This window comes from Phascolarctos cinereus, unplaced genomic scaffold, assembly GCF_003287225.1.
Source record: "Phascolarctos cinereus isolate Bilbo 61053 unplaced genomic scaffold, phaCin_HiC Scaffold_726;HRSCAF=1367, whole genome shotgun sequence".
Taxonomy (NCBI): Eukaryota; Metazoa; Chordata; class Mammalia; order Diprotodontia; family Phascolarctidae; genus Phascolarctos; species Phascolarctos cinereus.
In genome coordinates, this window is record NW_027556098.1 from 4828157 (window position 1) to 4846219 (window position 18063).

At 38.9% G+C, this 18063-nt stretch overlaps 1 protein-coding gene and 1 pseudogene across 3 annotated transcripts in view; one reads left to right on the forward strand and one right to left on the reverse strand.

The window, feature by feature from the left end:
- ASB11 (ankyrin repeat and SOCS box containing 11) overlaps positions 1–18063 on the forward strand; it is a 115786-nt gene that overhangs the window by 18892 nt on the left and 78831 nt on the right. For 2 of the 3 annotated variants that reach the window (XM_021007365.1, XM_021007366.1), the window contains exons 3-5: positions 5045–5152; positions 11486–11636; positions 16106–16240. In XM_021007365.1, coding sequence (XP_020863024.1) covers positions 5045–5152; positions 11486–11636; positions 16106–16240 — 394 coding nt within the window. The remainder of the gene's footprint in view (positions 1–5044; positions 5153–11485; positions 11637–16105; positions 16241–18063) is intronic. The other variant, XM_078146098.1, reaches the window with a different exon arrangement.
- Positions 5716–10821, reverse strand: LOC144454492 (cytoskeleton-associated protein 2-like; annotated as a pseudogene).

Consider the following 18063-nt stretch of genomic DNA (forward strand, 5'->3'; position numbering starts at 1 on the left):
TTAATCTATACATTGAGGAGTTTTGAGTAGGTGGAGTCTTAAGGTTTCTTCCAATTGCAAAGTTCTATGATTCTAAGACTCCAAGAATTTTCACCAACTCCAAGATTTTCTATGACGCACTGCTGCCATCTTGTGAGCAAGTTGGTTTTTAAGCATTCAGCTTTCAAAAAATGCAAGTCATATCTAAGAAAAGGAAAAATATATATTTTTCTAAATTTCACAAAATGATTAATTTGAAACTTTATGTGATTTGAAGATTAGACAGACCCATAGAAGCAGGGTAGGACAAGAACTAAAGGGTCCAGCAACAAGAAGTAGGAGGAGCTCCAGATGTGTAGATATTTGGCATCCAGATGTCTAGCATTAAGCAAAAAGTAGGAGTACAGGCAAGGAGGTGTGGCACAGATATTGAATATCCATTCATGGACCCTGAGGTTCAAAGGTAGAATTATGGTCATGTGGGGCAGCTAGGTGGTGCAGGGTATAGAACACTTGCCCTGAAGTCATTAGGACTTGAGTTCAAATCCAGCCTCAGACTAAACAGTTGACACCTACTAGCTGTGTGACTCTGGGCAAGTCACTTAACCCCAATTGCCTTAAAAAAAAAAAAAAGAATTACGGTCTTGTGAAGGCTTGAATATATTTGGAATAACAACTCACATTTCTCTAGCATTTTAAGTTAACAAAGGTATAGCCTTCCCCAAAACCTTATGAGGTAGATAATGTTAAGTATTATTTTCCCTGTTTTAGATCAGGAAACTGACACTCAGAGTAGTGCCATGACTTGACTGTGTCAAGCTGGTAAGTGCCTGAAGCAGGATTTAAATCCCAGTCCTTTCTCACACTAAGCTTTTCCCATTATCCTACACATCTCAAACCTCCAGAGTTACTAGTAATTAGCACATCTGATGGTCTCTTCTCAGTTCTGTCCTTCTCAACCCGTCTGCTGCATTTGACATTGCTGTCTAACTTCTGGATATCCCCTGTTTCCTGGTACACCTCTAACCTGACTGACCGCTGCTTCTCACTTTCTTATGACTGTGCCTTCATCTACATCATGCTTTCTAAGTGTGGCTATTCCCTAAGGTCCTATGCTGTACCCTTTCCAATTTTTTTCCTCTAGTGATCTCATTTGATTCATAAAGGCATTTTAACCTTTTTTTTTTCCAACTTTTGCTTCACTTCTTTCATGAGATCTAGTTGAATTTGTGCCCAAGCTATTTTTAGGAGGTAGCTAGGTGACACAGTGGGTAGAGTGCTGGGTCCCAGAATCAGGAAGATTGAGGTAAAATCTAGCCTCAGATACTAGCTGTGTGACCTTGGAAAGTCACTTCACCTCTGTCTAGCTTGGTTTCTTCAACTGTAAAATGGATTTAGCAACAACACCTACATCAGAGGGTTGTTGTGAGGATCAGATGTTGTAAGGTACTTAGCACAGTCCCTGGCACATAGAAGGGGCTTAATAAATTATTTCCCTCCCTCCTTCTTCCTTCATGCTTTGCTAGTAGATGTTTTGGAATCATTCTTTTCTTCTGGGTTTGTGTCTTGTGCGTCCCTGTCACCATAATCTGTTTTTATTGTTGGATTCTTTTTTTTTTATTTGCTTTTTCTTTCAGTCTACTGTGTGAGTCTGGGCTTGATGCTAGGTCAAGCTATGCATACCTCTAGAGGGAAGGTCTGGGCTGGTCCAGTTAATGCTTTCTTGGGGTATTGAGTATTGTGTCTCTCCAGTTTCTCAGGGACAGCTCTGGCTGGGAACCTGCAAACTTCAGTGCTCCCAGTGTGGTCTGATCCAGGGAAATGTCTGAACACTGCCCTAATGTTCTGAACTCTGCAAGTTCCTGACCTGGGTTTGGGTCTGAGCATCAGTTGGACTTAGCAGCTATCAATCACCTGAGAAGGTCTGCTGGTTCAGAAGTACAGTATTGCAAATTTCCCTTTGGTCTGGGATTCCTACCTGGTTATTCCTCTGAAGGCTTTAGATTGGGTTAGAACTGAGACTGCTCTGCTTCTGGGATGGGGTTGGGGTAAGCCACACTAATGCTCCATGCTTCTGAACTTGCTTCTCTCTTGATAGACTGTCTAGGTCCTGTGACTGTTGCTTATCCAGAAAGCCAACCTGGGCACAGAACCTCTCTTCAATCTGTTTTAGATCTGTGACCTGGAACTGGATAGTAGATTACAAAGCTATCTGATAGCACCCATAGGTCTGGGTCTCAGACCTCCTCTTGCTCTGGTGCATAGCCTCTCTCTGCACTGAAGTGCTCTGTGGATGTTCCCGGCCAGACCCCATCCCCTGTGTCCACAGACCTCCCTGTTTGTTACCTTATGCTGACGGGTGGGAAAAATGACTTCCTATAACTTTTTCTTGGATTTCTTTATCAAGCTTTAGACTGATACATTTTTCCATATCTTTCTGGAGAAGTTTTTATTTTTTGGGGGGTGGGTGCATGTGCTTGTTGTATTTCTGCCTGCTACTGCTCCCATGGGTTTAACTATCATCTCTACACAGATGATTCCCACATCTATATATTTAGTTCCATTTTCTCCCCCAAGCTTTAGGCTCACATCACCTATTGCCTATTGGACATATCAAACCGGCTGTCTTGGAGACATCTTAAACTTAACATGTCAAAAACCGAACTCATCTTTCTCACTAACCCTCCCTCTTTTAGACTTTCTTATTTCTGTAGAAGACAGCACCATCCTTCTAATGTCTCAGGTTCATAATCTGGGCATTTTTCCGGACTCCCCATTCTCTTTCACCCCACATCACCAAGTAATTGACAAATCTTATAGTTTATACCTTCACAACCTCTTTCTAATATGACCCCTTATCTCTGCTCAAATGGCTACTACCTAAGTCTAGGGCCTCATCACTTCTCACCTAGGTTATTACAACAGATTATTGATATAGGTTATTAATTTTCCTGACCCAAGTCTTTCCCATGTTTTAGAGTCTTCCACATTGCTGCCAGAGTGATTTTTGTTAAGCATTTGTTAATATTTGACCATGTGACCCTCCTTGATCAACTCCAGTGGCTTTTTACTGCACCTTGGTTAAAAATTAATTTCTCTGTTTAACTTTTAAAACCTTATACAAGCTATTTTTCCAGTAATATTGGACAATACTCCTCCCTTCCCCCCACCCCAACTCTGCACTCCAAACAAATTGGTCTCACTTTTCCTCACTCGGAACATTCTATCTACCATCTCTGGCCATCCCTCATGCCTGGAATGTATTTTCTCTTTACACCTTATGGAGTCCTTTTCATTATTTAAGATGCAGCTAAAGCACCATCTCCTACCTGAAACTTTTCCAGATCCTCCCAACTGCTAGCCCCCTTCTTCCCAAACTACCTTGTATTTCACTACTTTATACCTATATATGAATATGTATATACATGTATAGGTCTATATTAACTTTTTTCTTTATTCTGTATATATATATATATTTTTTGAATGGGGCAATGGGGTTAAGTGACTTGCCCAGGGTCACACAGCCAGTAAGTGTTAGTGTCTGAGGCTGGATTTGAACTCAGGTCCTCCTGAATCCAGGGCCAGGGCTCCACTGCGCCACCTAGCTGCCCCTATTCTGTATATATTTTTTATGTACTTGCTGTTTCCCTTATTAGGATATAATCTCATGGTAATCAGGGATTGTTTCATTCTTTGTACTTGTCCTAGCACAGAACCTGTTAAATACTAGTTGATTGATTGATTGATTGATTAATTAATTAATCAAGGCAGGACCCTGTTAACAGAGGATTTGTGAGGTGGGTAGGTCAACAAATAAATCAACAAATTAAGCAAATGGTTGAGGAATTAAGGCACAAACAAAAGCATGGGACAATAAGATAAGGCCCTAAATACTAGGGTAAAAAGAGGTAATTTGGAACAAGGAAATAGGACAGGAGCCCAAGGGTAGAGTGGGACCACCACTAGGACAGGCCTGAAGTACAGCCCACATATTCCTCCTCAGTTCTATTCCATTCCTGTCCTTTCTATTCAACGAGAATTTATGCAGCAACTAATGCATGCCAGGCACTATGCTAGTACTAGGAATACAAAGACAAAAACTGAACCATTCTACCATTTCCATCCTACTGAAGAGTACCCAGATAAGTAAAATCAGAATATATACAAATTAATTTAAAAAGGATGAGGCACTAGCACCAGGATCAGGGTCTCCTTTGAGTCTAGGCTAGGGTTGAATGGACAGGTTGGCAATGTGACCCCAGATGCTAATGTTTGGGGGATCTAGTGGCAGCTAATCATGTAATCATTATGTATTGTACCACCTCTATAAAAGCAGTAAAAATCAAACTTAAAAAAAAAACTTTCACACCCTAATAATATGGATAAATGAGTACAATGCAATCACCAAAGAGTTCAAAAATTATACTGTCATTTGAAAACCAGTGATTAAGATTTTATATTGAAGCATTTGTCCATTTCCAAGTGGTGGTTATACAGTTTTTAAGTTTTGGGATCCTGGAAGAATCTAATGCAACTGTCTCTTATGAGAGAGCTGTGAAGCTAATGAATTATTTATTCTCTTTACTTAATGTTTTCTAATCTCAGCCTTTTCCAGACCCTGACCTCCTTTAGATGTTTAAATTTATTTCTTCTTTCAGACTTATTCTCAGGAGCCAGGTAGACTAGGGTATTTCTTCTTTATTATGTGTGTGTGGAGTCATAATTGAAAAATAAGTCAGATAATTAAAAAAAAGCCTCACCCCAATGGGTAGTTGTAGGTTGGAATGGAGATTGGAATGCACGGCTCTGGGCAGCTATTTTTGTTCTTTGAGCACTTTGTAATTCTATGAGTTCCACATCTTCCCTGTTTAACCATAACCTCGCTCCCCTCCATCTCACCCTAGTCCAATCTCTCTTATACCTCTCTTAAGCATCCCTTCTCCTTTCCTACTTAATATCAACAGATCTTGTTAATTTCTAGAACATCTAAAACTGAGGGGGGAAGATATTGTCATTACTCTCCCAAACATAGTAGTCAATCCTTTTTTTTTTTTTTCTGATTTAGGGAATCAATGTGAACCTCGTGACAATAAACCGCGTCTCTTCTCTTCACGAAGCCTGTCTTGGGGGCCATGTTGCATGTGCAAAAGTCTTACTGGAGCATGGTGCCCACGTGAGTAACGATGTACACTAACTTTGGCTACTGTGCATTTCATTAAGACCTTTATTCAGAAACTTGCCCTTGACCATGGCATTTCGTCATGGCAGGGCACAAATGTGACTACGACCCAGAGTATAAAGTATGTTCTGGAGTCACTTTTCCAAGGTAAATTCGGTTGTAGTAGAGAGACAGTGACTCCAGGACAATGAGAAATGATCACTGAGAAGGATGCTGCACAGGGAGTGGAAGAGAGGGCAGGATAAGACTGGGCAGGGGCAGCTCACCATGACCACCATGAGGGAGAAGGGAAAAGGAAGCCCTCCTTTATTAGTATCCTATGCTAACAAATCGTTCTTGCTGACAAGGTGCTGAGTTCAGTTTTTACAATGCTGAAGAACTGCAAGTGCTTTTAGTATCCTCTGATTCTCATGCCCTGGGAAAACCAGGGCATATCCCTCTCTAGGTATGGCTCTTCCTTTTGATACCTGCTCTTAACCCAAAGCATTCTATTATACTAAGCTCTGCCATTGGCTTCCTCAGCAGAATGTCCTTGGAATCTTAATGATCTCCATCAATCACTGAAGTCTAAAACTGTTCTTATTCAGCCAGTATTGTGCCTCGCCCACAGAAGGTACTAGATGAGAGTAGAGATTCCATTACTAGGACTCTCACTCCTTTTTTGATGATGATCATTTTCAGGGACAAGGCAGGAAAGCCAAATAGTACGTCAAAAAGAACTCTGGATTTGGAGTCAGTTTCATGTTATCTTTGTGATTTTAGACAAGTCACTTTACCTCTTGATTAAATTGAGCCTTGATTTCCTCAGCTGTAAAAGGACACAGTTGGACCAGATGATATCTGTTTTCTTCTGTCTCTAAATCCTATGTAAACTGTTAGGAAATATTGCAAACTGGGGAGGGATTTCTTAGCAGGATGAGACAGTTCATCTCAGAGATAATATTTGGGATCATGGGGAAACACATTGGTTTTTGGTTTCTTCAACCCTTGTTAGACCATGTTATCTTTAGTCATGCCTGGCAGGTACAATATGGATTGAGAATGGAAAGAATTAGAGCATTTGGGGGGAGGAGAGGAAGGAGTGTTAAATTATAGGAGTTGGGGGAATGTTTAAGGTCCTGGGATTTGCTAGGGCAATCATAAGTATATTTTTTTATTTTTCAGTAGTTATTATTTATTTGTTTTAACATTCATTTTTTAAAACATTTAGAGTTCTGAATTTTATCCCTTCCTCCCACTCCTCCCCTACCCATTGTGAAGGCATGAAATGGGTTATCAATTATACATGTGAAATTATGAAAAATATATTTCCGTATTAGCCATGTTGCAAAAATAAAAGCAAAAAAAATAAAATGAAAGAATTATGCTTCAATCGGCATTTAGATCCCATCAGTTCCTCCTCTAGAGATAGAAAGCATTTCTTTATCAAAAGTCCTTCCAGTACATTCCTTTCTTACCCCTAAACTTTTTTTTTTAGATATCATCCCTTAATATTCAACTCACACTTCGGCCCTCTGTCTTATATAATTATATTATATAATACTCCTTCTAATTACTGTAATAATGAGAAAGGTCTTATGAGTTATAAATATCATCTTCTCATGTAGGAATGAATGTAAATAGTTTAACCTTATTAAGTCTCTTATGATTTCCCTTTCCATGCTTCTCTTTGTTTTTTGTTTTTTGGTTTTTTTAGGCAATTGGGGTTAAGTGACTTGCCCAGGGTCACACAGCTAGCAAGTGTCACGTGTTTGGTCTGAGGCCGGATTTAAATTCTGTTCCTCCTGACTTCAGGGCCAGTGCTCTTATCCACTATGCCGTCTAGCTGCCCCTCCATGCTTCTCTTGAGTCTGGTATTTGAAAGCAAAATTTTCTATTCAGCTCTGATCTTTTCATCAAGAAAGCTTGAAAGTCCTCTATCTCATTGAATGACTATTTCCTCCCCAGTTTTGCTGGGTAGGTGATTATAATCCTAGCTCCTTTGCCCTCTGAAATATCATATTCCAAGCCCTCCAATCCTTTAATGTAGAAGCTGCTAAATCTTGTGTTATCCTGACTGTGGCTCCATGATATTTGAACTGTTTCTTTCTGGCTGCTTGCAATAATTTTACCTTTACCTGGGAACTCTGGAATTTGGCTGCAATAGTCCTGGCAATTTTCATTTTGGGATCTCTTTCAGGAGGTGATTGATGGAATCTCTCAGTTTCTATTTTAACCACTGGTTCTGGGATATCAGGGTGAGCTTTTAAACCTTCTTTTACATCTGGCCAATTCTGCTTTTTAGGGTATTCTTTTCCTCATTGGCTTTTTGGGTGTCTTTGATCATTTGGCCTAATCTATTTTTTTAAGGTGTTATTTTCTTCAGTATTTTTTTTTGTGTCTCCTTTAGCAAGCTGTTGACTCGTTTTTCATGATTTTCTTGCATCACTCTCATTTCTCTTCCTAATTTTTCCTCTATCTCTCTTATTTGATTTTCAAAATCCTTTTTGAGCTCTTCCGCGGTCTGAGATCAATTCATATTTTTCTTGGTGGCTTTGGATGTAGGAGCTTTGACTTTGTTGAGTTCTTCTGAGTGTGTGTTTTGATTTTTCTTGTCACCATAGTAACTTCCTATAGTCAGAATTTTTTTTTTCTGTTGTTTGCTCATTTTCCCAGCCTATTACTTGATTTTTAACTCTTGGTTACAATAGGGCTCTGCTTCCGAGGTGGAGGGAGTGCTGTCACAAACTTCAGGGACCTTTGTGCAACTCTTTTCAGAGATACTTCTAGGGACTTATAAGTTTTCAGTTCTTCCAAGGTGGTTTGATCTAAGGCGTAAGTTCCCAAATTTATTTGGCCTACTGCCCTTTTTAAAATAAAAATTACTCAGCACCTCCTTAGAAATCCACTTTCTTTAACCCTTCAATGTTTTTTTTTTAAGTTTGCATCATTTCAAAAAATATAAAATATTTTTTAAATGATACATATTAAATTAATAATTTATTGTAAATTTGTGGGGGTTTTTTGCATTGAAATTTTGATGACACAATATTGCATCATATAACTGTATAGTATCTTATTATAAACATGCACATATTCCTGCTGATGCATCCTATATTTCCCAACAACGTGTGACATGCTCACCTGCCAACACTTGCTTATTAAGACCTGTTGGCAGACTTGACCATTGATTGGTTATAACTTGCATTTTGTGTGTTTATTTGGAAAATAATGTAATCACTCTATTACACAATAGATAAAACATATATGAACAGTTTTTCAAAATCTTCTTATCTTCTCTTCTTTCCTATTGCTTCCACTGATCCCCATTTGCACCTGAGGCTACTATACCCCCTCTGATCATTTTAGCACCCCAAAGGGGTGGTATCACCCACTTTGGGAACCCTGTGAAAGGAGAGGTGTTTACTACTCTTCCTGCCTGGTCTGTGAATGACCACAAGCACTGTTTTTTTGCCCTGTAACTGTGAGGAGGGTCCCCCTTCTACTGTGGCCACAAGCTCTGCTATGCTAGTACTCCTCTTTGCCCTGAGGCTGCCACCCAAGACTGCAACATGGAACCGAGTATGGGTAAAGCAACAGGGTCCTGCCTTAGTGCTAGCAAAAAGACCCCTGTAATCTCCTTCTGACCACTTGTCCAACCTCCTTACCATCTGTTGGCTGAGAGCCCCGGAAGCAGCCGCTGCCTCTGCTGCTGTTGCTTCAGTCCCTCCCAAGGTTTGCTTCTGATTTGCTGGGGCCTGGGCTATGCTGCTGGCCTGTGCTGGCCTGTGCTCTTCTCTTACCCAGATGCATCAGACCGTTCCTGCTGACCTTCTAAGTTGTCTTTGGCATTTGTGGCTTGAGAGATCTGGAAACTGCCACTGCTGCCACTGATTCCGTCACCCCCCCCCCCCCAGGCCTGCTCCAGGTTTACCGGGGCACAGTCTGGGTTAGCGAGGCATGCACTTGACTGTGCTCTTTTCTCACCCTGGTGCAACAGACCTTTCCTGACAACCTTCTAACTTATCTTGGACTGGAAATTTGTTACACGCCATCTTTTTGTGGATTCTGCTGCTCTAGAATTTGTTTAGAGTCATTTTTAAAGGTATTTGGAGGGGAGCTTATAAGAGAGCTTCTAATTGGTTCAAAGTGTGCAAGGCATATCCAATACTTAAAAAAGTTTCTTGGCATCTGGAATTTTTATAATGAGCTCCTCCTAACCTAAAATGAGCTCCTCCAGTGTTAAAAGTACTTCTTCCCTTGGACATCCCTAATTAAGTTTAAGTATTCAGAAAATATTTTGTTCACTTTATCAGTGAATAATCTTTGCTCATCTTCTTCTATAGTGGTGGTCCAGAAAGACTCAACTAGTTTTTCTTTTGGCAATTCCATCCAGTTGAGTCTTTCTGGACCACCACTCAGATAGACCATACATAGGTGGTCTTTTAATTACTCATCTTTTGTCATTTTGCCACTCAACCAGACAAGCTGTTCTTGTTTCTGTTGATTCTTTGGTTAGTTTAGTTCTTCCCATATTGATGGATGCTTTTGCTAAAGTGTATCTTCTCTTATCAACAGTTTTGGAATCCTCTCTGAATTTGCTGCTGAAAGTTGAAGCCAGTTTAGATTCCGAATCACTACTAGTTGCAGCTACATATGTCCTAAATTTGATGATAGTTCATTTTCTTTTGTACCAGAAATCAGGTTTGTCTTGATATTCGGTAGAATTAGATTTGGGAGAGGGAATCTCTTTTTATGAGATTCTCTTTGGATAATAACATTGACAGAGGTTGTAACAGTGGCCTTCTTCTCCTTTTTCTGGATGGCATCAACCTGCTTTTTCCTGGAAGGGTGAAAGGCTGTTTTGTTCTGGGAAGAAGCAGGGACATCAGATTTAGTGGAAACAGAAACAGATGCTGTTCTACCACTTTTCACAGCTACAGACTGAGGCCTTCTTTTAGGAACAATAGTTGATGTCGTCTTACTTGTCCTAGACCTTTCATCTTTCGAAATGAATTAACTTTACACTGTATACTTCTGCCACAATAAGAGCCTTTGGCAAGGCAGAATCTTGCTTCAATTTCTCTGTAATTAGTTATTTCTCCTTACTATTTCATTCAAGCCAGGCCTGCACAACATATGGCCCATAGGCCATCTGACTGATAATGATTGGTTGCTGCGGGTAACATGATAGCTGCCCAAAATCCTTGGGTAGGCCACATGCCACTGGTGGGCAGTATGTTGTGCCAGCCTGTTTTAAGGCAAAAGGTTTGGCCAAGTGACACACAGTGAATTTTAAAGTCATCTTCATTTGGTAACACTTGTGTAGTTCAATCAGCTCTCAGGATAGCATATATCAATATCTATGGCTGAATTTGTCAATACATTGGCAGATTCTAAAGGAATGCCATTTCTTTGTACTGTTGGGATATTTTTTTCTTCATAATAGGGCATAATAGGTCAATTAACATTTTCTTTATCATTCATTTTGGTGCTGGTAAACTTTTGGCACTTTCTGGATTGAGTTTCCAGATACTTTTCTATTATAGTTAGTATTTCTGGTTGTCTGCTTTTCCTGTAATTTAATTTTCTTGTAAGTTATTTCTCAAGTTTTGTCTTCTTTGTTCTTTGAACTGGGGCGTGGACTTCTGACTGGTGGGTAGCAGCAGGGTGGTGGTACTCATGATGGTAGGGGTTGGGGGGGCACCTGGGGCTGTATCTCCTCAGCATCTAAGTCCTGCGCTTCCTCACCTACCTCATTAATAAACATGTTTGCCATAAACATTTTTATACACTTGCGTCTTTCCCCTCTTTCTTTAATCTCTTTTGACCAAAAAGAATTATTTCAAAAACACAAACTTCAAGCACTCTTCACTTTTCCTTTCAGAACCTAGTTCTTTTCAAAGAGGTTCTTAGGTTAGTGGGATCCCCAGATCATAGATCTAAAATTAAAGGGGACCTCAGAAACCACTTAATACAACCCCCTTATTTTAGAGACAAGGAAACTGAGGCTCAGGGAAGTTAAGCAAATTACCCCAAAACACACTAGTAGTAAACATCAGAGGTAGCACAGTGTGGCATAATTTGGTGTTGAATTGAATCCAAAGACCTGGGTTCCGATTCCTGCTCTGCTCCTTATATAATCCTCTGATGTCAGGCAAATTATAGACTTTTCTTTTGTAAAATAAGCATAAATGTTCATCACTTTTTGTAAAAAAAAATTCTTCTATAAAACAGGCAGAACAGATTTCATGCTTAGCTCACAGAGTTGTTGTGAGGATCAAATACCTAAAAAGGCTTAGGAAACTAAAATGTGATATAAAAATAAAGTGTTATTACTCTCACCAGGTAAATGGAACCACCGTGCATGGAATCACACCTCTCTTTAATGCATGTTGTAGTGGGAGCCCTGCCTGTGTCAACCTGCTCCTTGCTTTTGGAGCAAAGTCACAGCTTGATGATCACCTGGCTTCACCCATCCATGAGGCCGTGAAGAGAGGTAAGGTGAGGAGACAGGCTTCAAACCTGGGTGCCCCAGGCTACAGCCTAGGCTTTAGTATCCCTTGATTGTGTGTTTGAGGGACTTTGTGTAAGCAGTCAATCATCCACAAGCATTTATTAAGTACTCTCTGTGCCAGGAACTATGGAACTAAGAAGAGAGTGGAATAGTTCCTGCCTTCAAGAAGGTTACATTCTAATGGGGAAGATAATGTCCACAGCAGATATGTAAGTGTATACATAGGGATAGGATTGGATGTGTGATTTCATTGGTATAGAGAACTCCCATATGGGAAAACTCCTTCCACCAATACAGGTCAGCATCTGTTTTGGAATACTTAATAGTCTTCAAGAGTTGCCTAGAGAACACTCAGAAGTTAAATAGCTTGTCCAGGGTTCCTCAGCCAGGATGTGTCAAAGGTGAGACTTTGGTCCTTGTGGCTTTCAAGCCAGCTCTATTTTCCACTATGACATGCTTTTCTCAAGTAAATATAATGTTATATACAAAATCAAAACAATGTTATTTTGGGAGGATGATCGCTGGCACTGGGCAGGGAGGCTTGATGTAGAAGGTGATATGTGAGCTAAGTCTTGAAGGTAACCAGGGATTTCAAGGTGCAGAGGGGAGGAGGAAACAGAACATCCAGGACATCCAGAGATGGGAGAAGTAGGGCCGTATGGGTGAAACTGTGCATGGAACCACACAGCTGGATCATGTTGAGGGGAGTGGAAGAGTGTAAGAAGTGTGGAAAGTCAGGGAGTGACGGGATTGTGAGGGGCTTTAAATACTTGGCAGAGGACGTTATTTTATCCTAGAGGTAATAGGGAGCCACTGGAAAAAGGGGGATGACACAATCAAAACAGAAATTCAGGAAATCACTAGGCAGTTGAGTGGAGGATGGCCTGGAATGGGGAAAAAATTGAGGTAGGGAAACACATTAGAAGTCTGTAATTAATTAGGCATTAACCTCGAAAGAGATGTTCTGGTCTCTACCTGTTGACTATACCTTACATTGCTGGGGTGGGGGGTGCGAGGTGCGGGGTGGGGAAGGTAATAGAACATTGTATTAATTTGAATACTTTAACTTTGCATTTGCAGAGGTGAAGCAACTCTTCTCACAGTCTCCCTTGGTCTGAGGTCCTCTCCTGTCCTTCTGTGTCCTGTGGGCTGCTTTTGTAGCATGTTCATAAGAATGATGCTCAGTCCCCGGGCAGGCTTTTTGCTAGTTTGCTTGCTATCGAGTCTACAAAAGCAAAGTCGCAAGTACTACATTAAGATTACACATTGTACTGATGTTGTAAGATAAATGATAAAATCATCTGAAAACTGCTTCAGATACTAGACCTGATTTATGATAGAAACAACTATTTATCTCAAGTATTTCTTTGTAGATAAGCCAGTTACTTTAAGAACCCAATTATGAAGTGATTGAAAAACAGTTTCATAAGTTGACTTGGCTATGATCATGAAACCAACCATGGACCCCTCTGTTCTCAATTCCTTTTGAAATAAGGAATATAAAGTCAAGTATTTTATTTTCAAAGAATGGGTATGATCTGATAAGCTAAGCACTGAAGGAAAAGGACAATTGGTTATAGGTCATATTCAAAGAGTATAACTGTTGCTTAAGATAGAGTCTTTCTACCCATCTTAAGGACATAAACACTTTGGATCAAAAAGCACCTCATCTTTTTAAACTTCTTTAGAAGTTTAAAATGCTTTGAACACATAATCTTTGGACATGTATAAAAGGACGAATATTAGTTTATTCTAGAGATGAATAAATTGTGGCAGGGAGTAATAGTTATTTGCCCCTGGTCAAATAGGTTATTTTTTTAAGCATAAGCATTTCTTTTTTTCCTTTTTTTATTTAATATTTTTTTTCTCTAGTTACACGTAAGGATAATTTTCAACATTGATTTTTGTAAGATTTTGAATTCCAAATTTTTCTCCCTCTCTCTCTTTCCTCCCTCCTCCCCAAGACAGCAAGCTATCTGATAAAGGCTATGCATTTACAATCATGTTAAACATATTTCCACATTAGTCATGTGGTGATAGAAGAATCAGAACAAAAGGGAAAAACTGTAAGAAAGAAAAAACAAAAAAACAAAAGTGAAAATAGCATACTTTGATCTGCATTCAGACTCCATAGTTCTTTCTCTGGATGTGGATAGCATTTTCCATCATGAGTCCCTTGGAATTGTCTTAGATCATTGTATAGCTGAGAAGAGCTAAGACTGTCAAAGTTGATCATTGTATAATGTTGTTGTTACTATCTATAATGCTTTCCTGGTTCTGCTCACTTCACTCAGCATCAGTTCATTTAAGTCCTTCCAGGTTTTTCTGAAATCTGCCTACTCATCATTTCTTACAGAATAATAGTATTCCATCACATTCATAGACCACAACTTGTTCAGCCATTCCCCATTTGATGGGCATCCCTCCAATTCTTGGCCACCACAAAAAAGAGCTGTTATAAATATTTTTGTATACGTAGGTCCTTTCACCTTTTTTTTTTATGATCTCTTTGGAATACACAGACCTAGTAGTGGTATTGCAGACAGGTCAGTTATTGAGACTCTTTGTTATGATGTTATAAGAAAAGACACAAAAGTTCTAGTTCTCCCTGTTCCCATTTCATGATATGATAAACACTTGGTATCATTCACCCATGACTATTTGATTGCCCGATGATACAATCTAATTCATACACTTTGGGATGGAACCTCAGATATTGTACTTGTTACTTTGGTACATCTTATAAGGTGCTTTAGAAAATCTTTTTTTTTTTTCTCTTAGCCAGAAACATCTCTTTCTCTCTGAAAGGTTGGCAAATGAGAGTTGGTCTTGAATGACCTAAATCGTTTCTTTGAACTTTGGGCAGGGCCCACCTACTCACACCTGGAGCCTGTACTAAGTTATCCTCACATGTGTATAAAGTACATGTTATGGCTAAAGACTGAGCACTGTTTATTGTCCAGAATTGAAGAACCATTGACAAATTCACTAATTAGGATCTATTTATAGTTCTTTTTTTCAAAATTAATCATTGTTTATGGAGAGAGACAGTCTGCCTTCACTTAAGCCATTTATATGCACAAATAACTGGAAATGTTTCAAATTTCAAAATTAGATTTCTCAGAAGTTCTTCTAATTTTTCATATTTCTAACTGAGTCTCAGGCTCAGGCAACACTTTACTGGTATTTGTAATAAAGGAATAGTGTTTTTACTTAAATTAACAATTTTTCTTTCAGAAAATACAACCAAAATCCTAATTCCTGATTTTACATGGCTATGTGAACTTACTTCCACTCACATATACACAAATAAATTCACTCTATTAATTTTTAAGTTGTGATAATTCTGAAAAGACTGGAGAGAAGTTTGCTTTGTGTTGTCTGTAAAGAAAGAGGTTGCTAAATAAATTAAAGAAATAGACAAGATTTTTAAGGGTAATAAACTACCAAAGGCAATAAACTGCTTACAGAAAACTTGGAGACTTCAGAAACCTCATTGACATGAAATAATCGCTGTAATTATAAATCATTTTTGTTATTTCATTAGATAAACATTCTAAGGATTTTTACCAGTCAGCACTTCATTGGCCTAATTCTACATATTATATGTACTTGAAATTAATGAAAGGTAATTTGTCCTTAATTATATTAGAAATTGGACTCAAAACCCATTCTTAATAGATTTCCAACTAATTTGATGGCTTCTAAGTGCCTTCCAGCCCTAAATGTATGAACCCTATGTTTTACATATGCACTTGGGTGTGCACTCATTGAATATGACCTATGACCTACTGTCCTTGCTCTTCCATGCTTATCTACCCACTCTTTGAAAATAAAATACTTGACTTTATTTTTCTTATTTCAAAAGGAATTGAGAACATAAAGGTCCACGAATAGTTTTATGATCATAGATCATAGCCAAGTCAACTTGTGAAACTGTTTTCAATCACTTCGTAAATGAGTTCTTAAAGTGACTGGCTTATCTACAAAGAAATGCTTGAGATGAGATGTTCAGATCAACCATGAATAGTTTTTTTTTTAATCATAAATCAAGTCTAGTATCTGAAGTAGTTTTCAGTTGATTCTATCATTCATCTTACAACATCAGCGCAATATATGCAAACAGGTTTTTGACTTTCTCAGAAAAACACACAAACATCCTCATATGTGGATGTGTGAAAAATAAAACCAATGGGATTTAACAGAATGTCCAGTGGACTGAGAGTCAAGATGAGAGGCCTAGGTTTTTCTCCTGACTCTGTCACAGACAAGCATTGTGGTCTTGGGAAAATGCCTTACTTTTATCTTGTTGTCCTTCAGTTTCCTCATCTGCAAAATGAAAGCATGTACTAAATGATTGCTGATGTCCCTTTCAATTCCAAAATTTTCTGATTCTTTGAACATTCCACAACTTTCTTCTTTTGTATGAAGTTATCTTCTGTGTTAATTAGGTCACAGGGAGTGTATGGAAATCCTGCTGGCAAATAATGTTAACATTGACCAAGAAGCTCCCCAGCATGGAACTCCACTGTATGTGGCCTGCAACTATCAGAGGACAGACTGTGTCAAGAAGCTCTTGGAGCTAGGTAACCTTGAGAAATCTTTTCATGTCCCTGATATGAACCCAAGGTCGACATTCACCCTTCATGGTTTCTAAGATGATGGTCTTGCCAAAAGGAAAATTTCCTAATGTTAGCCAAGGCAAATAGTTCTCATTCCAGAGATACTCAAAGTCTTTCAATTCATTACTTTGGCTTTTAGCTGGCCACAAGACCTGAATTAATCTTTTCATACACCAAACCAGTTTAAATTCTGAAGTATCTGTCAGAAGTAGGCAGAAAAGCCATTTCACCCAGTGATTGTCATTGAAACTTTTCACATGTACACAGGAAGACTTGCGAGGAGGAGAGAAGGCTACTGCGCTTGTAGAGACTAATATGGGTCCAGTTTGGTTCACAAAAACTCTAGGTGACTAGCTCAGTTTTGGCCTAAAGTTGAAATAAGTATTAATTTTTGGACCAACCTTGAAAAGACCTGACCTATTTTCTTTGACCTCAGGGCAGTTCTGGCTGAGTAGATTTTCTGTGGTTTTTCTGTTACAGACCAAATATTCAGGGCTTATCAGGGACTGAGAACTGACTTGCTTTGCCCTGGGGGTTTAATAAGTTCAGCTGCTGGTAATTATGCTGATTCTAGGGCAACATTCAGCAGATCTTCCTCACACCATTTCTAGTCACTATTTTTGTGATTTTATAATAATAAAAGAACCCAATGACAAGAAGAATGAGTAAGTAAAATTGTGTGGCCATACTAATTTTTGAATACACAGTGTCTAGTCATTGAAATAAAGGGTATTTAAGTGAGAAATTTTATTTTCAACAAAAGAAAATACTGGATCTTAGATTTCATATTCTCTCTCTCTCTCTCTCTCTCTCTCTCTCTCTCTCTCTCTCTCTCTCTCTCTCTCTCTCTCTCTCTCTCTCTCTCTCTCTTTTGGCTAGGCAATGGGGTTAAGTGACTTACCCAGGGTCACACAGTTAGTAAGTGTTATGTATCTGAGGCTGGATTTGAACTCATGTCTTCCTGAATCCAGGGCCGGTGCTCTATCCACTGCGCCAACTAGCTGCCCCCTATTTTCTCATTTTTTTAATAAAAAAATTAATATATTTTCTTCTTATTGCCTTAATGTTTATAAAAAAATAAAAACAACCTTTTGGGAACTTGTATACTATGAGATTTTCGGAATTAAGCAATAATTTTTCCTAAAGAACTTAATCTGAAAGTTCTTATTTTTGTTACACACTTCTCAGGCAAAAAAAGCTTTTTGAAATAACTAATATTCAAAGGGGAAAATCCTTAACTTCTTATATCCTTCCATCAAAATACTTTGAAATAATCTCTAGTTTAGACAGTTTTACAGATACTCCAGGCCTTGAATTAGCCATTAAGTCCAATCCAATATAATCTAATGCAACAAACATTTTTAAAGTTAAGTACCTGCTCTATGCTAGGCTCTATGCCAAGCACTGGGGTTATAAAAACAAAATGAAAAACAGGCTAGGTACTCAAGGAGCTTACATTCACACACTGCAGGCAAGCCAGCCTGTTTAAAGCAGCAAGTCACCATGAGAGATAGAAAAGACTTGGCGTGTGCCAAGCAAGTCAAGCCACAGCCACAATGGCAATCGTCTCACCTCAGACCCTGATTAAGATGACCCAAGATCCTGAACCCTGGGGAATAACAGTGCTTCCAGCTCAGTGCCCTCCGTCATCATTCCAGGAAGCCTAACAACTGTACCAGCAGATGCTACAGAATCAGCTGCCAGCAAAGTCCTTTGTAGTCTAAATAGTTCATCAGAAACTGATATGATCTTAAGAATGGAAATGTTATTAAAGAAGAAGCATTAAT